We start from the raw sequence: 25,704 nt of genomic DNA, 5'->3' as shown, positions 1-25,704 counted from the left end.
TTATTGCTTCAGTATTCGAATATTGGTAATACATTAAACTACTCTCAACTTTTTGCAAAGAATTTCTATTTTGTTACTACATCATTACTGAAACGAATAAATGGTACAAAACATAATAGTCTGAATCACAGTAAACTATGATTTCTGGGTTAAACTAACACGTTTATTTGGTGCTGTCTACAGGGTTTACAATGAACATATTGGTTGTATAAGTAGCTATTATATTAGATTTTTGTGCCTATCAGTGTATAAAGCGTTTTGTTATATTTTTGAACAGGTAGAAATCAATGTAAATAATATATGTATTTATACGTAGCGTATCAAATGTATATTTTTTTCTATTTGTTGGTACAAAGTATTTTTAATAAATCTTGGTGCAATCATTTTGTTATAAGAAAAAGAAACTTTTGTTATAAGAAAACTTCAAATACAATAGTTTTAAGCGTTCTTATAACTTAATTAATACTTTTGTAATTTCATTTTTGCATAATAAATCAAACAAAATTTATTAGTTAATTATTTAATTATTATTTCCACCGCATGTACTGCTGATTTTAGTTAATTTCTTTCTTTTTGGCGTAGGCAACTTCTTAAGTACTACTCTATACTCATTTTTTTCGTTTTCCGGAAATCGAATGGTATATACTGGTAGTTTGTATGTGTGGTCGTAGCTCTTTTTAACCGGCATTCGTAGAATATGCAAATAATTATTAAGATAGAGAAATGTCTTGAGTGCTGCAGCCTAACATATAGTAGGTATTAATGAAAATTAATTCTGACTAGGTTTAACAAATTTGTAAAAGCTTGTAACTTACTCTGCCACAATACTCCAAGTGTATTAACTGATTTTTCAAGTCGTACATCCATGTTTCTACCTGTTTCTCTGTTTCTCTTATATATATATTTTCCTTCGAATTATCAATGTCGAGCATTTTCTTCAAATAATTATCTACATGAAATTGCATACCATTCTCTAAATTTGCCATATTGTCCTTAATTATTGCAAGCAATTCTGAAAAATCTGACATGGCTACACGAAAATCCGATTGTGAGATTGGGAAATTCATTTTCCTCAATTTCTAATACTTCACTTTTCAAATACAAAAGACAATGTATGTTTTATAATATTTAAATAACCATCCTTGCATACAAATTTTTTCCTAAATTATCCATTTACATACAGACACTAAATTATAAATTATAATTTTACAAAGGTTACTATTCCCTGTATCATTTGTTTTTCTACATAATGTGTAATACACTTCTATCAAACAAAATGTCAAATAAAAGCTTTACAGAGATTAACTTTACCGAGGTCCTTATGTCTCGAAAATATTTTTCGACAATCGTTACGAAACGGCATGTTTATTATTACGTTGGCATATAGATAAATTAATCTCCGAAATAAATATTTATTAATGTAAAAACATAAAAAAGATACGTATGTTCGTCGTATGTTCGAATCACGTTATATTTGTTGGTAAAAAAAGTTGTAATCAAATCATTGCTTTATATAGAATAAGTTAAAGAAATTCACATGAATTACCTAGCTTTCTCAAAATTTTTTCAGATATAAAGTTCTGTTGCTATTCAGTGGACGAACCATTCTGTTGCAGGGGTCCCCACCGAATTTTTATCAAATTCTTCTTAGACGTTCTTCTTAATTTTTATTGGGGGTTTCGACGTGTTCCACAAATGATTTTAGCGGTTTTTTTTTGCTCCGTTGCATTTTTACAAGTATGCTTGGACCTCAGTCGATTTTTCAGGGGTTCTCATAGCATTTCCCACGGATTCCCATCGAATTTCTAGCGGATTTTTCCTAGACGTTCTTTTAAACTTTTATTAGGTGTTTCAACGTGTTCCATACATAGTTTTCGGCGTCTTATCAGTTCCATTGGGTTTTCAGAAGTATGCGTAAGATCTCAGTAGATTTTTCAGAGATTCTCATCGAATTTCCCATCAATTTGAGTAGCTACCATAACCCATGGCGTCCATATTGGAACGGGCATGAAGGCACCATAAGTCCCTGGGCCATAAAATTAGCATTTTTCACATTTTTTAAATTAAAAGACCATCAAATTATAATGATATCATTTAGCTACTGCCACAACATTATTAACACATGTTAATATCAACATATGCTTTATATCTAATTTTCCTAAATATTTGTAATTCTTTGCCACTCAGATAGTAAACTAGTTTTTTTGAGTAGACAGACATTTTTTATGGCATTCAAATGTCACCTCTAGCGCTACCGATCCTATAAACGCCTGTTCCTTAATTGCTCATCACCCACACAATTTGGTTATCGATACTGACAAACCAATTGCTATGTATATATCGTTATCAACGTATTCGGTAATAAGTTTTTATGACCCAATTTTCCATATATGAAATATAGTCATGAGAGTGAAATTATGTGGTCCTAATTCGATAGCCAGAGGCTGTACACTACGATACTCTCCAATTGTCCACTTGTCCTGAATTCGTTCACATTTTTTTGTCCACGTTTTGAACACTCATTTTAGTTAACTGTCCACGATATTATGGTGTATTGTTCCCTTTGATAATCCACACTCCGCTCATCCGATATCGTTCCATTGAACTGTACTTAGCACTCCAATACAAGTTACAATATTACGAACATCACTTCTAATTTCCCACAATATCCCCATGATGTACACGTTGTTCGCTTTTCGTTAGTAGAAACCTACTGCACTCCCGTGGAATGATCGTTCGCTTTTTCTAGCAACTGCCCACGGTATTCCCGCGGAGAGTCTTCTGCAATACTTACTTTTCATTGCAACAGCTTCTCTTGATTCGTCCGCTCTTGATTCCATATAAGATTTTCAGCACCAGCACTTATATGGTCATTAATTATACTGACTATTAGGAATTTTTATTGCAGGCTTCATTCAGGGTTGAACTTTTTGGAGACTTTTTGGTACCAATTTTTTTTTATTTTTAATTTGTAAATTATTTTACAAAAGACCTGCAATATTAAAATAAAGAAATATCAATTTTCTAGAAATTGTATAGGAATAGAAAGCAATTCTATTTAAGTTCTAATAAATAGTAAAAGTAGAATTACATTAAATTTTTGAAAAATAATGCAGAAATACGTGGTCTTAATTTTGTTATTACGTCCATGACTTCCAGAGCTTTGTATTTGTATTTTTTACACAAAAAATGTGAACTTTCGCTGGAAAATTTTGTTGCGATACGAAAAAGCACGAACCAAGTTATCTCCGCAGGGACGTCACTACAGTTAACGGCACCCTACGCAAAAGTGGAAAAAATATAATTAATTACGTTCATAACAAATTTTAGTATCCTCGTTAAATTAGCTTAACAAGTCAGAAAAATATAAATTTATATAATTAATTATTTAAAACATTTCCCTCCTCTTCACTAAATTTCTTACATTATTAATACAATTTTTAATAAACACTTGTGAACAATTGTACAACTGTAAAACTCTACAGTTTTTAAACTGTAAACAGTTTTCTGTAATACCTAAAAAGTACATATTAAATTGCAAATATTTTTTCATTATTACGATAGCTAAAAGTATTTAGGTGATGAAAGAGTAAAGGGGTTGAAGAGATCTCCCCGTTTTAATAAAACTCCGTAAATTTAAGAGACAGCGAGATAAAAGTGCGTAGTGCAAACACACGATTATATAAAGTTGTCTTAATTACATTTCAGAAATGTTTTCATTGTTTATCAATGCAACCGATAAAGAGTACGAAATTTTCCCTTGAAACAAAAGTTCAAGATATTGACCTTTCGTACAATGCTTATCGATTGAGTAGCTAATGAAAATTGTAATTTATGTACGAATTTATTTGATCGTTTATAATTTTTCTCACTTCTTCGAGAAAGATGTACACGTTAGAATAGTTAAGTAATAATTTAGATAAGTTTTTATCTTGACGTTTGTAAAACATTTTCTTTTTTTATGTTTGTCAAAGTTCTTTCAACGCTTTGTTTCAAATTTACTTGTTATTTATAAATGGTGGTGCAACGCATTTTCTGTTATTAACAACCTCTTTTCATTGTTACCTACATTTATTTGTTATTTATAAGTGTCAGAAACGCAACGCAACTCCGTTGTCAAGGAAACGGCGTAACATGATCCCCGTTGTCACGGAAACGGAGTAACGTGATCTCCGTTGTCAAGGAAACAGCGTAACGTTATCTCTGTTGCCAAGGAAACGACGCAATCTGATCTCCGTTGCCAAGGAAACGATACACTATGATTTTCGTTGTTGAGAACGTTACAGAACGTTACAGAAAATTTGTTATATTTTTAAAACACGCTGTGATGCATGTACATATGAATTTCTTAAATTTTTTAAGGGTAAATAATGATGAAAAGAATAAATAAAGAGTGCAATATTAGAACGTGTGATTTCTTGTTTTTTCTTCTTAAAGTTGTTTGAAGTCGCTTTCTAAATATTCGACATATGTTTTGCTATTCGCCCCCTGCCAGCTTCTTATCCGTTCACTTTGAAGACGTGGTTCAACGTGGGGTTAAATGTCTCGCTGATTGCGCGTCTCCTGTAACATTTCACTCTCGTAAATTGCTAATCGGGTATTGTTTACTTAACTCTTTCGTGATCGGTAATTTATTTGGTTTTCAACATTTGGAAAGCAGGGACAAAATATTTAAATCCATAGCTGATACGATTTGTTATTCTAGCATGACAAAAGAAAATTTATTTGTAACAGATAGCTATGAGATCGAGAACTTTCGTCCAACTTAACAGTAATATAAAATCAACAATCTTTTTCTAACTACAAATTGAAAAAAAACATAAATAATATTGAACTTAAGAAAGTCACTATCAAAATTGCTTATATGTTGCTTTACCTTTTATAAATAACATTTTAAATTTTACAAATTTTATAAAAAATGTATGAACAAATATAATGGAATAAATATACATGATTATATGTAATGAATGAAGTTGTTTAATTTGTAAAATAACAAATGAGAAATGAATACTAAATAAAGAGATACAAAAGAGAATTAAAGTTTAAATATAACCTAATCTAACTGCAACCTAATTTAAACTGAACCTAACCTGACTGCAACCTAATTTAAACTGAACCCAACCTAAATTTAAACTAACCTAACCTTAACTCATTAAAATGACCAAACCTAACCATTTATCTAAATCAAATTTCAAGCAGACCTTTCACATTCTACATGACTAAGTTAATACACTATAGCGTTTGTTATTCTACTTATAATAGGAAGGAGGAGATATACCAACCCACGTGTACGAGAATAATAAGATGAGATTTGTTTAACATATTTAGCGTTGCCATAATGGAATCGTTTTCTATCGTGCAAGAATTTTCCATGCAAACAACTCGCATTTCTCTGAACAGATCTATGATGCTTGCGAAACTCTGGAAAGCAGAAATTAATTTATTGATTAATTTATTGATTAATTAGACATTCTGAAATACGGAGACATTGTTTGTCGTGGAATATTCTTATCAAGGGCCACTGAAAAATATGTTTTGTTTTCAATTTTTTTTTTCGATGCTGCAAAAATATTTTTCAATAATATAAAAATTTTAGTGCAATCTTTTTCATATTCAAGTATTTTTAAATTTTTTAAACTGATTAATATTAATGCAGTAGAGTACTGATGCATTTCAGGATTTTCATTAACTTATCTAAACGTGAGATCACTTTATTTTAAAAATATTTTTGCAAAAATATAATTGTGAAGAATTATTTCAGATGCAAACTGTAATTTTATATAAAAATACAAACGTAGCTTCAAATAGAAGGCCGATAAAATTGATTATACCTCATGTAAGACTATTAGCAACTCCTAAATTTAGCAATCGTCCATAACTAAGTTTCCACAAGAAATGTTTAAGTTTTTTAAAAAAAAGGTCATCAAGTAAACAAACTTTTAAAGCCCCAAACTTTTGCAGCCAGAAAGCGAGTTATCTCACCACAGAAGAGACGTAAGGATATCAATTTTTTCCTTTTCTCATCGACAAATCGAACCGTGTTTCGACAGATCCGACCATTAATAATCAAACGTACAAATATACACGTATTGATGACACACCGTATCTTGGTAATACGATATGGGTCAGAGGTTCAGCGTGATTATCCTATTCTGAATAAGTATAAAAGCACGGATGCACAAGAGCCCGGTACCATTGAATTGTGTCGAGGGTAACCAGAAATTTTGTTCCTAGAATCTTTTGTATACAAAGGAAGATGTTGAAGGTAGCGTTCCTGCTAGCGCTCGGCACGCTATGCGTTGCCCAAAGCGCGAAATACACCGGAAGCCGCACCGCGGACATGGACTTCCTACACAAGCAGAAGAAGGTCTACGATCTGCTGCTGTACGTTAAACAGAACGACCTGATCGACGCGGAATGGTACGACATCGGCAGGAACTACAACCTGGAGAGCAACATGGACATGTACAAAGACAAGGTGATTGATGGACTATTTTAGACTTTGCGTTTGGATGGTGCATTTTGATGATTTGGTTTGGAAGATTTAGAATTTAGAGATATAAACGTATCATATGAAACATATCAACTGAGCGATATGAACTTGTCGAACCACATAAATCTGAATCAATCTGATCCCAACACCATTCAGTTTAACCAGAATTCAATATCCTTGTTATAGAATGTCGTCCAAAAGTTCCTCTGGTGGTACAAACAAGGAATGTTCCTTGCCCGCAACGCTATCTTCACCCCGTACAACGAGGAGCAACGGTACGAGATGAGGATGCTGTTCGATCTGTTCTATAGCGCCAAGGACTTCCAGACCTTCTATAAGACTGCTTGTTTTGCCCGTCTGAATATGCAAGATGGCATGTTCACCACGGCCTTCACTGCTGCAGTATTCGCCAGAAACGACTGCAAATACATTAGACTGCCTGCAATATATGAAATCTACCCCAACCTCTTCTTCGACTCGACCGTTATTGAAGAGGCTCAGAACATTAAGATGTCTCGTGGTGATTATTTTTTTTGTTTGAGAAAATGGCCCTTGATTCGTTCTGTAATATTAGCTCGTATTTGTTTGATGATATATTTGCAAGCTTGTATGTTACCAAGTCCATATATTCTCAAGTTCACATATTTCCAAGTCCACATATTCCCAAATCCAGATATTCTCTAGTCCACATACTCCCAAGTCCACATATTCCCAAGTCTACATATGTCCAGGTGAATATACTGGTAATCTCCACATCAGCTTCAAAAGTTCTCATCATCCTAGGTCTCCACATTTGGGATCCTCATACTCATAAGCAGATCCACATTCACAAGCCATTCTCCAATTCTCATATCCTAAAACAGCCACATTACAAGTCATTTTCAAGCATATCCCTAAATATACAGATGTCAACATCCTTACACCCAAATCTCCATACCCAAGTCTCCATACCCAAATCTCTTCAAAAAGTCCAAGTACTCAAAAGCATTCTTTTCAGGTTCCTCAAGCACCACAAACGTAGGCAACATAGAAACTTACATGATTGCCGCAAACTACTCCAGCAGATACCTGCCAATGTTTGAGGACCGTGAATACAAAATGGACTACTTCATGGAAGACGTCAGCTTGAACGCCTACTACTATTATTTCCGCTCGATGTTCCCCTTCTGGATGAACAGCAACAAATACAACATCCCCAAAGAAGTACGCGGAGAGCTCTACTACTTCATCCACAAGCAACTCCTTGCCAGGTACAACCTCGAACGCTTGTCCAACGACCTTGGCAAAGTAGAAGACTTCGACTGGTTCAAACCCATCTTCCCTGGTTACTACTCGACCCTGATGTACCGCAACGGAATTGCCATCCCTCAGAGAAACAGATACTCCTCCGTGCCCTACTACAAATACAAGTATCTTAAGGTAAAGATCCTCTAAACAACCATTTTAATTTTTAAGTTGGATCAACAGCATAATTTTTTACTTTTTAGGACATCACCGCGTTGGAGATGCGCATAATGGACGCCATCGACTCTGGCTACCTCGTCGACGAACAAGGAAAGAACATAGACATCTACACCCCAGAGGGTCTGTACATGTTGGCCAACGTGATCGAAGGAAACGTAGACTCCTGCAACAGACGGTTCTACGGAATGTACGACGCCCTCGCTCGCGACATCCTCGGCTTCAGCTTCGAGCAACCCAACAAGAACAAGGTCATCCCCAGTGCTCTGCAATGCGACTGCACCAGCATGAGAGACCCGGCCTTCTACATGCTCTACAGAAGAATCATGTCCTTCTTCTTCAGGTATTTTTCAAATTCAAAAAACTTCCACAGTGAAAGATGAGATGTGAATACATTCTCCTGTTCACAGATACAAGAAGAACCTGCCCCAATATTCTCAGAGCGACCTCCAAATGCCCGGAGTGAAATTCGAGTCCGTCAACGTTGACAAACTGTACACCTTCTTCGACAACTGCGACACCCTCATCAACAACGCTGTAGCTGCAGACAATTTCAAGAACGGAATGTCTCTGCGTATCAAGACGCGTCGTCCTTGCCTGAACTACCAGCCATTCACCTACAAGTTCAACATCAACTCCGACCGCGAGATGAAGGCTGTTCTCACCATCTTCCTTGGACCCGCTTTCAAGGACGTGAAGGAAGACATGGTCTACCTGCAACAATTCTACAACTACTTCGTGGAGATGGACAAATTCGTCGTGACACGTTAGTGTTTTTGATAAATGGGGATTTGTTTAGGACGTTAATTCGTGGGGAATGATGTTTCTTTTCGTTGTTGTTGGGTCGTTTGGGAATTGAGGCCTGAGAAATGATACGGGACCTGTGCGCATGCGTGGTGGCGTTTGCGCATGCGCGGTAGCTGCTAGCGTCTACGCATGCGCAGAGGGCTGCTAATGAGAAATAAGTCCTATGATGCACTCATTTGGGAATTTGGGGTGTGAATATTGGGGGAAATAAGAATTTTAGAACATGAGAAGTTGGGAGTATAGTAAATTGGGGGTATAGATATTTAAATAGATGGGAATTTGGGGATGTAAGAATTTGATATGTGAGAATCTGAGAGGGTGAAAGTTTTGGGGTCTGAAAATTTGGGAAAATAGAAATTTTGGGATGTGAGAATTTGGGAACGTAGTAAATTAAAAATAGGAATCTGGGATATGGGAAATACTCTCTTTCTCCATTTCCAGCTGCACCCTAACTCAAAAGCTCAACAATTGCACACAGACCTAAACAATTTTGTTTAAATTTGCAGTGCGCCCTGGCAGCAACTCCATCGAACGCCACAGTTCCGAGTCTCCCTTCACCACTTCCGACATGATGCCGGGTGACGCGTTCTACGACAAACTGACCAGAGCCATCAGCGGCGGAGAACCCTTCATGTACTCCGAGAAATTCTTCGACTTTTCTGAACGTCTTACCTTACCAAGGGGTAAACGCGCCGGTATGATGTACAAGATGTTCTTCTTCCTGAGCCCACTCGAGGAGGGTAGCATGAAGACATACGAGTTCCCGATGTTCGGTAAATTCATGTTCCAAGACAAACCCCTAGGATTCCCTCTGGACAGACCTATGTGGGCCTGGAACTTCACCATCCCCAACATGTACTTCAAGGACGTGTACATATACAACCGTCAGAACGAGAAAGGCATGATGAACTACTGAGGAGTAGTAAACTTTTCTGTTAGGGAAAATGTATACTACCGTTTGTCGACCATTACTTAACCGCAGGATAAGATTCTTTCAATAAAGAAGTCTGAATCAAATTTATGTTTGTGACCTTTTTTGTACCCTTTTTTGATCCATGTGGAGTTTGGAGTTTGGGGAGTTGGGGAGTTAGAGTTTGGGGATTTGGGGATTTGGGAGTTTAGGGCTTCGTTAGAGATTAGGAGATTCAGGGATTTAGAGTGTCGAGAGTTAGGAAATTTAGAGTTTGGGATTTGAGAATTTGAGGATTTGTGAATTTAGGGATTTGAGAATTTGGGGATCTGAAAATTTGGGGATCTTAGAATTTGGGGATTTGTGAATTTGAGGCTTTGAAAATTTGGGGATTTGAGAATTTGGAGGTTTGATCATTTGGGGATTTGAGAATTTGGAGATTTGACCATTTAGGGATTTGAGAATTTAGGGACATGACAAATTGGGGATTTGAGGATTTGGGGACTTAACCACTTGGGAACTTGAGAATTTAGTAACCTGAGAATTTGGAGATATAAGTACCTGGGGATTTAAATATTTAAGAATGTGGGAATTTGAGAATCTAGAGATCTAAGCACTAGATTTTTAAGAAATTTAAAATATCAACAGATCTAAATTTTGAAAATGTAACCCAACTTAACTGAACCTAACCAAACATCATACTTATTCTACACTTCTTATTAACTGCAACCGCAACACGCGACCAAACACTATATGTATGTTGCAGACTTTAATTACTATATCAAGAAAAGAATACTCCGCAAGATAGCTATTATCAATATTCTATTACACGCTGATTTGTTCGACTAAATTTGCTCGTCGCCAGCATACTCAAAGTCCGGTGAATGATACGTTATAGACAGATAGCCGGTAATTTTAGGGGTAAATTAAAAATCCTACGAGTGAATGAACTTTCTGTGTGCCGAGTGTGAATGAACTTATTATGTGCTAAGGAAAGACTGACGGATAGAAATTCCGTTTAAAACGATTCTACAAATTGACTGAAATACTGTCTGATAATATTTGATGGAGATAATATTTATTTACTGAAGCTTCTCTATATTACAATTTTTGTATTCATATATCCTTATATTTTTGTATTCATATATCCTTATATTTATCATATATCCTTATATTTAGATTGTTATATTCCTAAATCCATATTTATGCAATTCCTATATTCCTACATTCTCACACTAGACATCCCAAGACATTGCATTAATAACTAGACATCCCTAGACATCCAATTAATAACTAGACATCCCTAGACATCCCATTAGTAACTAGACATCCCTAGACATCCAATTAATAACTAGATATCCCTAGACATCCCATTAGTAACTAGACATTCCTCTGAAGAACTTTACGTGTCTAAGATCCATGACCTTCATGCAACCGTATATTATCTCTAGATAATCCCAATTATCCAAATGTCCCTAGGAAGAGTCACACGACGTCAGTTGTAGTAAATATTGTTTCGAAAAAATAATATCGCTGCACGTTCAAGATCTGCACATATTAAAAACAGTGTTTATTACTTTCACGATTATATCTGACAAGAGTGAGGTCATGCAGTTGAATGTATACATTTGTTACACAATATGGTAATCATTGATATGCTTCTATGTGACAGAACTCGAATGAATCGAGTTTTATTGTGGGAAAAAAAATATGAACTGATAAGAATATATCATTGATAAGATTGTAATTATGCAGGTAATAAAAGTTATACATTTTTCATGAACAATTTATATGTTCATTAAATGAAATAAAGAGTCGTGTATACTATTGTGAATATTATTTTTTATAATGATAGCTTTATTTGTAAAATGTTCTTTTTGGTACACGTGATCGATGCCTGGAGAGCTCAAAATAAAGACGTTGATATTAAGTTTGTTTTTATTTTATTAAGTTTAATCGATAATTTAATTTCGTATGGAATTATTCATTTAAAATTTCGGAGTTAAAATAATTTTTTAAATGAACGGTGATTTATAATATTTCGTAGATTTAATAACAATTCGTTAATTAAGAATGTTAATAAAAACTTAGTTTACATAAAATAAAGATAACGCAACGGATCTTCGGGTTAAAGGTAGAGCAAGTTGGAGCCATGTTATTGATTAATGCAAATTGAAAATTTATCAACATCGGTACACCTCGTGCGTGACCAATAATATGCACGTATTTCATACTGATTTCGTGTCGAATGTTATGAACTATTTATTATAATTATTAAGAAATTGCATAGCAATAAAAAATTTATGAAAATCATACATGTGTGAATTTTTTTTATTGTATAAATATTTATTATTTGTTTGAACAAATTTCAGCTAATATTTATTTATTATTTATTACTTATTTATTACTTATTACTTTCTGTTAATATTTGTTTATTACTTATTACTTATTATTTTCTGTTAATATTTATTATTTATTACTTATTATTTTCTGCTAACATTTATATTTATAATCTTACTAATTAATTTATTCTTTTTGTTATTTTTTACTGTTAAAAAAAATTAAACTATAGTTATTCATAGTAATTGCTTTTCTTCACAACTTTTAATTAATACCCTAAAAGTAAGGTTACCAAAGAGTGATTTAAAAAAATCATATCAATTTTACAAACAAGTGGCTAAAGCGATAAAACGTCAGTTTTGATAAATGATTTGACGATGCATTGTTATATTGCAAATTTAACGAATACAATTATGTAAGAGTGAAATAATTAATATGCAATTTATCGTTGTCAATAATATACGTAAATAGTGATTTGTCATATTTCATCAGGGGAGAATTTATCGAAACGTTTCATTGATAACGCGCTATACAACTTTCAAATAAACAATAATCAGCTTTATTTACTGCCTTCGTTAATCCACTGACGTTTCGATAATGAAATCGTATGTACATAACATTTTCTGCTGGCAATTAATTGTGTATAATAATATGGAAATATTTTATGATATTTGAAAGATTGGGAATTATAATATATATATTGTCAATTGAGAATTTGAGAATTTAAGTATTTGGAGATTTGAGTATTTTGAGATTTGAATATGTGTTAATTTGAGGATTTGAATAATTAGAAAGTAGAGAACCTGACAATTTGGGCCTTGGAGATTTGGAAGTTTTGAAGTTTAAAAATTTGAAGATTTATGCATTCGAGGTTTGATAATTTGGGCCTTTAGAAAGTTGCAGGTCCTAGAATTTGAGCCTTTGTGAATCTTACAATTTGAAACTTCATGAATTTAGATTTCAAGTATCTGTAAATATAAAATTATTGGATGTCAAAATTTAAAAATGTCGAATTTCAAGAATACACAAATTTTTAAAACTAGAAATTACAAATTGCAGTTAGTACTACCCCTGCCACACGTTAATCTCAATACTCCTATTTATCAACTACTATTTATTCACCAATTCAAATTTCAAGAATTTAAATTAATCCAAAACAACTTTCAACGACGTGATCCATACCGACTTTTGTACCCCACAAACCAAAGATTCTCCTGCCTTGCTAGCTAACGATCAAATCAATCGAACCGAATACTATCGGCATACTTGCGACACGCGCCAGATAAGACGATTACTTTCACCACCCTTGCGACCTTACCCTAAATCGACCCCGATATCAACGTGTTTATCGAAGTCCAGCTTTTGGACCTGGTATATAAACCGAGGACCAACTTGATTTCGATTGACTATACTGTTCAATGGTCGGCATTATGAAGTCTGTTTTCTGCATTTTGGCAGCCTGTTGCCTGCTCGCCCAGGCGGTGCACCGTCAAACCCATACGGCTGACAAAAGCTTCTTAACTAAACAAAAGAACATCTACGAATTGTTCTGGCATGTTGATCAGCCGACCGTATACCATCCGGAACTCTACCAGAAGGCTAGGACCTTCAGCATCGTCGAGAACCTTGAGAACTATGGCGACCAGGTACTTTTCAAAATTTAATAGTTTAACATTTAACTTACCTCTGTAAAATGTGGACTTGTCAATCACATTCATAAATAGTTCATTCTAACAGCCACATTCATCTCTAATAGCAACTCCAGCCATAATTGAAATCCTTATATCCTTGTATCATCCGCCATCTTGTCATAGTGTAGTAGTACCTATTTCACAGAAAAAATCCATTAGAAAATACATGCAAGTTTACGTATGAGGACATAATGTTGCACAGCAGAGTAATAGCTTCACTTGGCACTCCACTATGCACATTTAAAAAAAAATATACCCTTAGAAACTATCTTTGCTATCTACCTGAACTACTGTGCTACCTAATCTGCCTACCTCAGCTAAACCATATGAAACTTAGCTTAAATGTATCCTAATCCAAAAGTAGCTTAAACTGACTACCTAGCTTAAGAAGTATGACCTAACCTAAACTGACTACCTAGTTTAACAAGTATCACCTCGCCTAAATCTCAACCTAACTTAAGAAACGTAATCCAACCTAAACTAACTCAGCCTAGCTTAACATAATCCTGCTAAAACTAAACTTGATTACAGGAAGCCGTGAACGAGTTTCTGGAGCTCCTGAAGCATGGAATGCTCCCACGTGGTCATGTGTTCACCCTGAACAACCCACAATTATATCATCAGACCGTGGTCCTGTTCCGAGTCCTCTACAGCGCTAAGACTTTTGATGTGTTCTACAACACCGCTGTGTGGGCCAGATTCCATGTGAACGAATACATGTACACTTACGTGTTGAGCGTGGCTGTTCTTCAGCGACCTGACACCAGGTACATCAAGCTGCCGCCCTTGTACGAAGTGCTCCCACACTTCTTCTTCAACGAGGATGTCATGCAGAAGGCGTACAACATTGCCATGGGTGACGTTGGTTAGTAATTTTAGGTCAAGCTTTCCGAGAATTAAGAAAGATCCGAGATCCTGGAAATAGTATTTTTATTATAGAAATTGGTTTATGCAAGGAACATCGTGGTTGAATTATGAATGTTAATTGTTAGATATAGAGATGCGACCATTAAGAGTGCACCACATTTTAGTTCTTTTTTTGGTGGTACATTCTTTAATTAGTCAGGGAAGACCTGGGTTTTGTACAAGTTAGGCTACCTTCAAAATTCTCTTAGGATAATCTTCTCCTAATAATTTTCCTAAAGAGATAGAACTTAGGTATAAAATAGCCCTAGAATAGCCTAGCTAGGCTATCCCACTCACCCCTAATTTATTGCAAATGTTATGCAACAAAGCCATTAATCCCTGTCTACCAAGTTAAACTAAAAATTGTTCATGTAATAAAACAGTTGGTGTGAAGAAATCCGTGACCGGCGGAGAATACTACATGGTCCCAGCTAACTACACCGGATGGTACATGACCAGACAAAACACACCGGAGCAGAAAATGACTTACTTCACCGAAGATGTCGGCCTAAACTACTTCTACTTCCTCATCAGTCATCAGGACCCTCCTTTCATGAACTCCACACCGTCCACCGTTCAATCGCAAGTGCGTGGTGAACACTACTTCTACGTCCACAAACAACTGTTGAACAGGTATGGTTCATAGTTCACAAATATTCACTCACTATTTCATAAACTTGGGTCTACTCTTTAAAGACCCACTTCTTGAATCTGACTTTGAAGTCCGTAAGACCACACATGGTAACTCAAGCTAACTAATTAAAACACTGTTCTAGATACTACCTTGAGAGACTTTCTAACGATCTGGGTGAAATTACTCCAGTGAGCGTGGACAAACCCGTAACCCCCGGATTCTACCCCACAATGAGCCATCGTAACGGACTTCCATTCCCTCAGCGTGAACACGGTGCCGTCATCCCGGTCACCATGCACCAACATGTCCAGGTATATATTCAAACTTAATCCTTTCGAAACAGAATTTAATCGATCAATCTTCACAGAGGATAAAGGACCTCCACGCCAGAATCTCGACAGCCATCGACCTGGGCTTCGTAGTCGACTCCACAGGCAAACACATTAACATTTACACACAGAACGGCTTGAACTTGTTGGGTAACGTAGTCCAAGGTAACTCGGACAGCGTCAACAAACAATTCTACGGATACATAGACGCCCTCGCAAGGAAAGTGTTCGGATTCGGTTTGGACACGAACGTGAAATACCACATGGTGCCATCTGCTCTGGAAATTTTCTGCACCAGCATGAGGGACCCTGTCTTCTACGGTATCTACAAGAACATTCTGTCTTACTACCACAGGTTTGTTCTACTTTTATAACAGATTTCTTTGTTCAAAATCTTTAACATGAGTTTTATGATTGAAACTGAATTTTGTTATGAGCTTACATTGCTTCAATAACCTTTCAGATACAAGCAAAACTTACCAAAATACATGCAAGAAGAATTATCCTTCCCAGGCGTCAAAGTTGAATCCGTAAATGTCGACAAACTCACCACCTACTTCGATTACTTCGAATCTATGCTGAGCAACGGAGTGTCGGTCCGTAGCCACAAAGAAGCTAGGAACACCATGATCAAGGCTCGTCAATACCGTCTGAACCACAAGCCATTCACTTATCACATCACCGTCAACAGCGACAAGGTTACCAAGGGTATGGTCCGCGTCTTCTTGGGACCGAAATTCGATGTCTATGGACATGAAGTTGATCTCGAACACAACTACATGAACTTCTTACAATTGGACGAATGGATCGTTGATCGTAAGTATTTAGCAAACCTTGCAAATTTAGCTTAATGCAAATTCAACTCCAAGTTACTGTAATTATCTAACTAGACATCCACCCAAATCCATCCATCCAGATCCATCCACATTTTAAGATCCACATCCATTCATTCTGAAAGCATATGCAGCGTTAAGCAACAGTAACATAAGTACTTTCAAAAATGATCTAATAAACGTCACCTCTTTCCAGTGAAAACCGGAACCAACACTATCGAAAGAAGCAGCCACGAATCCGTCTTCGTGGTACCCGACGAAGTCCCCAGCGACGTATTCTACAAGAGACTGGAAACCAGCATCGACACCCCAGAAACGTTCACATACTCCACCCAACCGTTCGGATTCCCCGACAGACTTATCCTGCCCAAGGGTAAAAAGGGAGGCATGACCTTCAAGCTGTTCGTCATTGTTTCGCCAGTAGAGGAATCGAAAGTGATGACTGTCGAGTCCCCGATCTGGGGTCAATTGATGACTGATCAACGCGCTATGGGCTTCCCGATGGACAGGCCCGTCGATCCTCTCCACTTCGTCCTACCTAACATGCAATTCAAGGACGTCGTCGTTTATCACAAAGAGATGGAGGAATTGAACGTTGTTGTTTAAGCTTTATATTTTGTATTAGTGAGGGAATGCTTCCTGATGTAGAAAGAGACGTGAAAGAGAAATAAAGTTTGTCAAAGTTATACCTTTTTTATTTGATTATCCTATGAATGTTGGAGTTTATGAAGTTTATATGAAGGAAGTTAGAGTATATTGAAGACATATGTTGAAACTGAGATATGGTGAGGATGCTGAGATATGGTGAGGATGCTGAGATATGGGAGTATGCTGAGATATGCTGCATATGGCTGGGGTACATGGCTACATTATAAGACTACCTGTTGCTTCACATTCTATGATCACATTATGCCACGCATATAGCCATAAAAAATATTGTAACATCTTCTATGAATTACTGTATCTGTCCTGTACAATAAAATAGAACATCATATACATTTTTGTGAATTCTTCCTGTAAGTCTTAAACTTGAAAACACTTTAACTTAAAATCTTGAATACATTCTTATGAACTTATCAGTAGTACTAGACATTCTTCTTGAGATACGTTGCATGTAATTTTATTCCCAGCACCTTCGGTCTTATTTGTGGTTTTGAAAATAGAGCTAGGCAGATTAAGAGGCATGTACGCATGAAGGTATACATTCAGAAGTTCAAGAACATAATTTGGAAATTTTAGAATGTACCTATATAAAAATATCAAAGACGTTGTATACAAAAATTGTAGACATTGTAGACAAAAAATTACAAATTCACAAGTTTAGAAAGCTGAAGATTTAAAAATACAGAGAAGCTTAAAATTTACTTAAACTTTAAAAACTTGATAATTACGAATTATGAAAGTCTTTCGCAGTTCATTTGATATGTAATTTAATGCATATGTTTAATTCCATTCTAAGTCAATGACAATAGGAAATTAAATGAACAAGATTTGGTTGTCTATGCGAGACGATCAGTAAACCTCCTAGCTGGCAAAACAGCAGCTGTTCAGACAAGGCGCTTTCATTTCCGGCATAAATCACAGATAATCATTATCCAGACAATAGTATCTTCATGAATTATTGACAAAATATGAACTAAGAAGGATAAGAAAACTATGATCCCGAGAGCAAGTGTTTCATGCGATACGAAATATCACTGATAACGCGTTTTTATACGTTTAAATATTTTCGAAGAGTAATGAAATGCGATTAAACAACGTATACAAACACTTAATCTAGATACAGCAAGTGTGATACAAAATGCATTTCAACCTGTTACCTTTGAAGATTCGAGTTTCTGTATTGAAACTCTGTTAAAATTTTCCAGTGTTTTCATTGATAATCTTCGAAATAAAAATACTCTCTCGAATAAAAATTTAAAATTCCAAAAATCGCCATTTTCGACAAAATGTTCGTAACGCTTCCCTCGAGAAAGATTTATATAAATTAATTTAATTGCACGCATTGCGTTATTAGCGAAATCGGAAATCTTAATTCGCTCATCTCGATGTCAAAGTGTCACACAGATTACGAGTCCAGGCCTGATATCTCGTCTTATTTACGTGTTTTTAATTTTCTACGTTTAAACAAGTGAAAGTAGTGATAAACAGAGTCATTTTTTTGAACACAATAAGCCGATATCTTCGATCGAACTTTAATTACACGAGCGATAACGAATACAATTATTAGCCGATTTACGCACTTTTTACAATTGTAATAGCTTTGGGTATTCTTTAAAAACCATCCTTTTTAATATTCGGAATGATATTTAGAAATAATTGGAAATATTTTATATCTCAGGATATCTAAGGACATCCAGAACTATCTAGAACTGTGTCTAGGGATATAAAGACTTAATGATGCAAGGATACAGGGACCTAAGATTATAAAAATGTAGATTTGTAGACATCTAGAAATATAAGAACCTGGGAATATAAAAATTGAGAGATACAGGGTCCCAAGTTTGAAAATATACGCCTCATTTTATCAAAAACACAAACTAAAAAAAATCACAAATGTCTCAATACCGATATTTAAATTATTAGCACAGAACCTGAAATATTGCACATTAAGAAATAAATCAAAATTGCCTCGATCAAAACCGATCTAATAAATCAAAATTGCAAATATTCAGACTACCTAAGATCTGCAATTTCTATAAATAAAATGATGGTAAAAGACCCACGCCAAATTATCGAATACCTAATACTTGTTGACAGCGAAAGATTGAATAAAATGGAGGGGATTACAGGGTATAAAAGTGGCCGCGAGCTCAGCATCCACGCTTTGGGACGCTAGAGTTTTGAACTTTGGGAAAAGATGCTGACACGGATCTGGGTGTTAGGGTTGCTGACCTGCAGTTTAGTCAGCGCCGAATATTATACCTCGAGAACGGCTGACAAGGACTTCCTGGTGAAGCAAAAGAAGATCTACAACCTGCTTTATCACATCCCTCAACCGAACGTGGTGAACGTGCAGCTGTACAATGAAGGACAAGCATGGAACATCGAGAGCAACATCAACTCGTACAAGAACGTGGTCGGTAATTTAACAGCGATCGAAACTTATTAATCGATAAACTTATTAATCGAAAAATATTCATGATCACTTTTCAGGACGTCGTGAAAGAGTTCCTGTACATGTACAAGAATGGAATGCTTCCACGGGGTGAACTGTTTTCGGTTTACTATCCTAAGATGCTGAAGGAGATGGACGCGCTATTCAGACTCTTCTATTACGCGAACGATTTTGACACTTTCTATAACACTGCGTTGTGGGCAAGGATTTACGTCAACGAGGGTCAGTTCTTCTTCGCCCTTTACAACGCGGTGTTTAGAAGACCGGACACCATGTACATTCAGCTGCCACCGCCGTACGAGATTTATCCCTATGCGTTCTTCAATTCCGAGGCTCTAGAAAAAGCTCACTATGCAAAAGTTTATGGCAAATTAGGTAAACTTATTACTTCCTATACTTAATGGCTTTAACCGATAACGTCTTTCTTTAATTAATCGCTTTTCTTAAAATAATGTTTATTTTTAACCGAGAGACTTTTAAATAGACTTTATTGAAGCACAATATCGAAGTAATTATGAGGTTAAAAATATTTGTGTATACAAGAAAACGAGGATAAGAGTGAACAAGGGGTAGATAAAATTATTCATGATTTGAAATTACTCTTGTATCAATGTAGATCACTGGGTTAGAAATTCAAATTTGGTAACTAAATGGATCACGATATCGCGTGCTAGACGTTTTTAGGATTTACCTTATTTGATTTCAGACGCACAAAAGAGTGGGCCATATGAAACATACATAATCCCTGCCAACTATTCTGGCTGGTATCTTAACCGTGAATACAACTTTGAGAACAAATTGAACTACTTTACTGAGGACATTGGTCTCAATGCATACTACTTCTTCTTCCGTCAAGAATGCCCATTCTGGCTGAAGTCAGATGAATTTGATTTCTTACGTTATCGAGGAGAAGAATACCTTTATGGACACAAACAGCTATTGAACAGATATTATCTTGAAAGACTTTCCAATGATATGCCGAAGATCGAAGACTTCGATTGGCAGAAGCCATTCTTTGCTGGTTACTATCCAACTATGACATACCACAATGGATTGCCATATCCCCAGAGACCAGAATGGAACAACTTCCCCAGCTATAAATACAAATATATCCAAGTAAGTGTATAATAAAAACAGGTATACCTGACATTTAGTGCTGATTCTAATGTAATTTTATTTATTAAAGGATATCATGGATATGGAATCAAGAATAACTGCAGCAATTGATTCTGGTTATATACTACGTAATGACAGCAAGTGGTATGACATTTACAAAAATGAAGATGGTTTGAACATACTTGGAAACTTGATTGAGGGTAATGCAGACTCCTACAACCGTGACTTCTATGGTAGCATTGATCTATTGGCCAGGAAGATCCTTGGTTATAACTTAGAACCAGCAAGTCCCTATCAAATTCTTCCTAGTGCCTTGGAAACATTCAGCAGTTCCATGAGGGATCCTGCATTCTATAGACTTTACAAGAGAATATACCGTTACTATTACAGGTAATTACTTTTATATTAGTTTTACTTTCTATATAGAACAACATTTTAATAGTATTTAATATGTACTTACAGATACAAGATGCATCAAAAACCATATGCCAGAGAGGAAATTGTTTACCCAGAGCTGAAGATTGAATCTTTTGCTGTTGACAAGTTAATTACATACTTTGATCAATTTGACACATCTATCAGCAATGGTTTATTAGTGAAAGATCAAAGAGAAGCTGAATCATTATTAATCAAGATTAGACAGTATCGTCTGAATCATAAACCATTTAATTTCCACATTACAATTAATTCTGAGAAACCAATGAAGGCTGCACTGAGACTTTTCCTTGGACCAAAATATGATGCACACCACAAAATAATGGAAGTTCCAGACAGTCTCAAATATTTCTATGAAATTGATAACTGGATGGTTGATTGTAAGTATTTGTTCTGTTACTTGTTAATACATTATTTGTAATTGAACTATATTATTTCATGTAATTATATTTAATATAATCTTTATAAATTGTCAACAGTGAATGCCGGTTTGAACAAAGTTGTACGCAACAGTCAAGACTGCTTCTTCTTAATGCCTGATCAAGAATCAAGTGAAATGTTCTATAAGAAACTTCTGAAGTCTATTGATGGAGGTGAATCATTCAGTTATAATGAAAGAGTCTATGGATTCCCAGACAGACTGTTATTACCAAAGGGTAAAAAGGAAGGAATGCCATTCCAATTCTTCTTATATGTCAGCCCAGTGTCTTCAGAGACTCAGTATAGCTCCAGAATATTTGGCAATTACAAATTCGACAATAGACCATTTGGTTTCCCTCTAGACAAGCCTCTTTATGACTTCACATACAATGCACCCAATATGATGTTCAAAAACATTCTCATTTATCACAAGGACGAATTCGATATGAATATGACTTTCTAAATACTTTTCTCTATCATTTATATCTTGCGCATTTACTTCTATGATATCATAATTTTATAATAAATGCTACTTTCTCTATCTCCCAATATGATTTATATTATTACTCACTCATACATCTTCTCAAATCTTCTTTACTTCCTGCTCTCCTTAAATATTTAAACCCATTGTCCTATCAAAAACAGTATAATAGTACAGAGTTGTTTATACATAATTATTATAATTAAGTCAGTTTAAGATTAGGCTGTATAAAATCCACTCACATTAGGCTAAGTTAAGTTAGGTTAATAATTACAACCGCCGCATCTTCAGTTAGAGAAACTGGAAAATATTCAACAGATCTCGGCACATATTCGGCACAGTGGAATCTTTTCATCCATAATCACCAATAGCTTTTATTGTATTATACATAAGTAGTACATTACTTATAAAAATCAAATTATTTAGTAGTTTCAAAAACATGTCAATGGACTGAAGTCGTCTGCTGGCGGACGAAAAGATTTTTGTAGCTTACTTCATTTCGAAGTACCGATAGTTAAAAAATGGCGACTATCGCTAATTACGCTTTTTCTCCTGATGGAAAATATTTTGCTTATTGTGGAAATGATGGAAAATTAAAAGTTTGGGACACAGGAACTGGTCGTTTAAAGCAAGAATATGTTTCAAACTTTCATCTTTCTTCTCCGTGTTGCGTTTTGGCGTGGCTTTATGTTAATTCCCGGTCAACAAATACATCGGTGAGCCATGTGCTCTTTTATTTTATGCTTAAATAAATCTTCCGCTTTATGATAGCATAAATATATTTAATATGTTGCATTAAAGTGAACATCAGTTTTAATATAAAGAAAATTTTCATGTCTTTAATTATGTACTTTTTTATTATTTTTGTAATAAAAATTTCAAGGTTATATTTCCCGGGATTTTGAATTCTGTAAAAATTTCAAATAGAAATAATTTTTATATTTGAACATTTAGAAGATTACTTTAAGGATTCAATTTATTTTTAATGTTCTTCCGTTTAACTTTTCAAGATAATAGTTGTTTAGAAAGTGTGTAAGTTTAATCAAATTTTATTTGAGGTTATATTTCTTGTATATTAGTAAATTTTTTTCATTTTAATTGTATATAAGAAGTTAAATTATGAAATGATATAATTTGTGTTAAAATTGTCTTATAAATATTTTTCATAATTTTTCAGCCTTCACCATGGAAAAAACGCAGGAGGAAATCAGTTACAGAAGAACCCATTCAGAAGGGTGTTGTTGCAATGGGTTCAACAAATGGAAAAGTCACACTTTATGATACAACAACATCTTCAGTTTCATCTCAGTTAGATGGTCATGCTAGTACAGTTACTGCAGTAACTTGGTCTGAGAATGTTGGTTTATTTACTGCAGCAGATGACCATCATATTATTCATTGGAATCTTCAAGAAAATGGGGTAAAATGTAAATGGAAGTCAGGGAAAGGAAAAACCACATCATTAATAGTCACAGAAGATGGAAAAAGTTTATTGTCGGGGGAGAGGGTTGTTAAATGGTGGGATTTGAATACTAAACAGCTGATCAGGACATTCACAGGTCATGCTAATCAAGTTACGTGTCTTTGTGCTGTTAAGATGCCACTTGGACACAATTATGTTATTAGTGGAGCTTATGGTGATGGTTGTCTTAGTGTTTGGGCTTTGGATGAAGTAAGATATTTTTCACATGTGTTTATTAATATTTATTAAGTGTCAAAAATTAAGAAATTTGAAAAGATATATCTACTTTAATATATGGTGACACAGTAATGATAAATGTAATAAATGATTATACTCATCAACCATTTAAATATTTCCAGCAAAGAAGTGATAAAGCTGCTGTAGCAAGTTTAGCTCTACAAGATGATGCTATAAGTGTATCTGTAAATATCTCTGAAAATTCACAAGTTATTGTATTGGTAGTAACTAGGTCTGGACAAGCACACTTGTTTCAATACCAGCCAAATGGTCGAACGAAACCTTTGAAGCCTAGTTTAAATATTGCAGTTGCTTCTGATATTAGTCAAAAAGACAGTATTCAACAAATTTCCATCTTAGATGCAAAATTGATGGAAGATCAGAAACTGCTACTGGCATATGGAACGTATATCACTCCTATATTTGAAAAGGTTACTCCAGATTTTTCTAACAAAGTACAATGTTTAGTACGCTCAGATAGTAAAAGAAGTAAAGATAGGAAGGAAGAAATTACTAAAGTAAAGTCTACAGTAATAGAAGACAATGTGGAGTACCTTGCACCTGGTATGTATCATTTAATATTTCTTTTTAATTAATGCTATTTTCATTTCTTTCAATTGATTTATATTTAATGCATGTAGTTGAAGCCACAACAAAAAGGACTAAAAGTGGTTCTGGATCACAATTACTATTAAAAGACAGACTAGAAAATTTGAGCCTAGGCACTGAGAGTAGCCCTACTGGAAAAATTACAACCACAGGTAGCAATCGAGCACAGCTTCTGTTACAAGGCTTAAATAGTAAAGACAAAACTATATTAAACAATATTTTTCTCACCAAGAATGAGTCTATTATTAGGAATACCATTACTAAATTACCAATTCAGGCAATTGGTCCACTACTTAAAGAACTGACTATCCTACTTCAGGGTAAAACTTACACGTAAGAATCATAGTTTGTAAGCATTTAAAATGCAATATTAGAAAATATAAATGATACTTCGTTTATTACAATTTTCTTTTTAATTACAGGAGCAAAATTGCAGTACGATGGTTAGAGGCATTGCTAATGGTACATGCAAGTCATTTTTTGTCACAAGCAGACCTTGTGGAATTATTTGGACCAATTTTAAATTTAATAGATGCCAAATTAGCTCTTTTAACAGAGCTTTCAAAACTTAAGGGACGTGTTTCTCTTGTTACTGGCCAAATTGCTCAAACAATGGAGGAACATGATAAGGATATTACTGAAAATTGTTTAATTTATCAAGATTCAGGTTTGTCTTCAAAATTGTTATTAATACACCACATATAATTTGTTTCTAAAATGAACGTATATAAATAGATACATCAGACGAAGATGATGGAGTCGAAGATGAGGATTTAGAAAGCGAATCTGATGAAAATTGGGAAGAAATGTCGAATCGAGAAGATCAAGAAGATCAAGAGGATCAAGAGAATCAAGATGATCAAGAAGAACAAAATGACGAAGATGCCAGAAGCACGAATTCTGACACAGAAGAAGAGAAATCTATATCCAGTTAAATATTAATTTAGGTGAGAAAAACTAAGAATTTTTAACTGTAACAAATTTATATCAATAGTTTAAAATAAATATAACAAATCCTAATAAAGCATTAGATTCGTTATTATATTCTGTTCCAGTAAACGTTCGAGTTCCTGAATATAACAGTCGTGGAAAGAAAAAAAAATATCGAAAATGTTAATAAATAACATTTTTCTACATAAACAATTTATTTTTATTGTTATTAAAAATGTATATCAACTATTGTAACTATAAAGAAAGTTTTATACTTCCAATTTTAATTTAAGTCTCTTCTGATTATATTCAAAAATATTTAATTTTATGTAAAGGTCCAAATTTATATAAAACTTTTAATACCAAAACTAAGTAACAAATATTTGGGAATAAACAAATATATTAAAGAAAAGATAGAACAAACATTTAAGTTTTAATTGCGCGAAAAATTGTTTTTGGCTTGCAGTCTTCTTATACTTTCTTCTCCTTTCA

The 25,704-nt window shown here is 34.7% G+C and overlaps 5 protein-coding genes across 8 annotated transcripts; 4 read left to right on the top strand and 1 right to left on the bottom strand.

Annotated features, from left to right (window-relative positions):
* Positions 1–141: 141 nt before the first annotated feature.
* LOC143266070 (uncharacterized) lies at positions 142–14,570 on the bottom strand. 2 transcript variants are annotated; one of them, XM_076541578.1, is made up of 5 exons: positions 14,432–14,570; positions 13,696–13,836; positions 3,092–3,279; positions 816–2,992; positions 142–742 (listed from the first exon to the last, which is right to left on the bottom strand). In XM_076541578.1, exons 4-5 carry the CDS (start codon positions 1,065–1,067, stop codon positions 521–523), a joined length of 474 nt encoding a protein of 157 aa, XP_076397693.1. In that variant the 5' UTR covers positions 1,068–2,992; positions 3,092–3,279; positions 13,696–13,836; positions 14,432–14,570; the 3' UTR covers positions 142–520. The 2 variants fall into 2 exon arrangements, with proteins under 2 accessions (XP_076397693.1, XP_076397694.1); XM_076541579.1 differs by lacking the exons at positions 13,696–13,836; positions 14,432–14,570 and adding an exon at positions 7,110–7,491 and having other exon boundaries at positions 142–2,992.
* Positions 6,188–9,782, top strand: Hex70c (hexamerin 70c). The gene is made up of 6 exons (XM_076541565.1): positions 6,188–6,478; positions 6,680–7,013; positions 7,491–7,912; positions 7,981–8,297; positions 8,365–8,720; positions 9,268–9,782. The coding sequence occupies exons 1-6, from the start codon at positions 6,257–6,259 to the stop codon at positions 9,675–9,677; spliced, it is 2,061 nt and encodes a 686-aa protein (XP_076397680.1). The 5' UTR covers positions 6,188–6,256; the 3' UTR covers positions 9,678–9,782.
* On the top strand, positions 13,366–17,090 carry HEX70b (hexamerin 70b). The gene is made up of 7 exons (XM_003705472.3): positions 13,366–13,657; positions 14,234–14,567; positions 14,992–15,241; positions 15,385–15,553; positions 15,610–15,926; positions 16,035–16,387; positions 16,601–17,090. Exons 1-7 carry the CDS (start codon positions 13,430–13,432, stop codon positions 17,008–17,010), a joined length of 2,061 nt encoding a protein of 686 aa, XP_003705520.3. The 5' UTR covers positions 13,366–13,429; the 3' UTR covers positions 17,011–17,090.
* Positions 17,091–19,212: 2,122 nt separating this feature from the next.
* Hex70a (hexamerin 70a) lies at positions 19,213–22,042 on the top strand. The gene is made up of 6 exons (XM_003705474.3): positions 19,213–19,483; positions 19,561–19,897; positions 20,229–20,638; positions 20,709–21,028; positions 21,101–21,453; positions 21,553–22,042. The coding sequence occupies exons 1-6, from the start codon at positions 19,265–19,267 to the stop codon at positions 21,954–21,956; spliced, it is 2,043 nt and encodes a 680-aa protein (XP_003705522.2). The 5' UTR covers positions 19,213–19,264; the 3' UTR covers positions 21,957–22,042.
* A 175-nt stretch (positions 22,043–22,217) lies between these two features.
* LOC100882484 (WD repeat-containing protein 43) lies at positions 22,218–25,499 on the top strand. 3 transcript variants are annotated; one of them, XM_012290452.2, is made up of 7 exons: positions 22,218–22,690; positions 23,152–23,646; positions 23,796–24,237; positions 24,315–24,615; positions 24,705–24,949; positions 25,018–25,229; positions 25,314–25,499. In XM_012290452.2, the coding sequence occupies exons 1-6, from the start codon at positions 22,496–22,498 to the stop codon at positions 25,215–25,217; spliced, it is 1,878 nt and encodes a 625-aa protein (XP_012145842.1). In that variant the 5' UTR covers positions 22,218–22,495; the 3' UTR covers positions 25,218–25,229; positions 25,314–25,499. The 3 variants fall into 3 exon arrangements, with proteins under 3 accessions (XP_012145842.1, XP_012145841.1, XP_012145844.1); XM_012290451.2 differs by having other exon boundaries at positions 22,219–22,690; positions 25,338–25,499; XM_012290454.2 differs by lacking the exon at positions 22,218–22,690 and adding an exon at positions 22,983–23,006 and having other exon boundaries at positions 25,338–25,499.
* The last annotated feature ends 205 nt before the right edge of the window (positions 25,500–25,704 follow it).

This window comes from Megachile rotundata, chromosome 16 (assembly GCF_050947335.1).
Source record: "Megachile rotundata isolate GNS110a chromosome 16, iyMegRotu1, whole genome shotgun sequence".
NCBI classification, from domain to species: Eukaryota; Metazoa; Arthropoda; class Insecta; order Hymenoptera; family Megachilidae; genus Megachile; species Megachile rotundata.
Note: the sequence above shows the minus strand (reverse complement) of the source record. Positions and strands in the feature narration are given on the sequence as shown.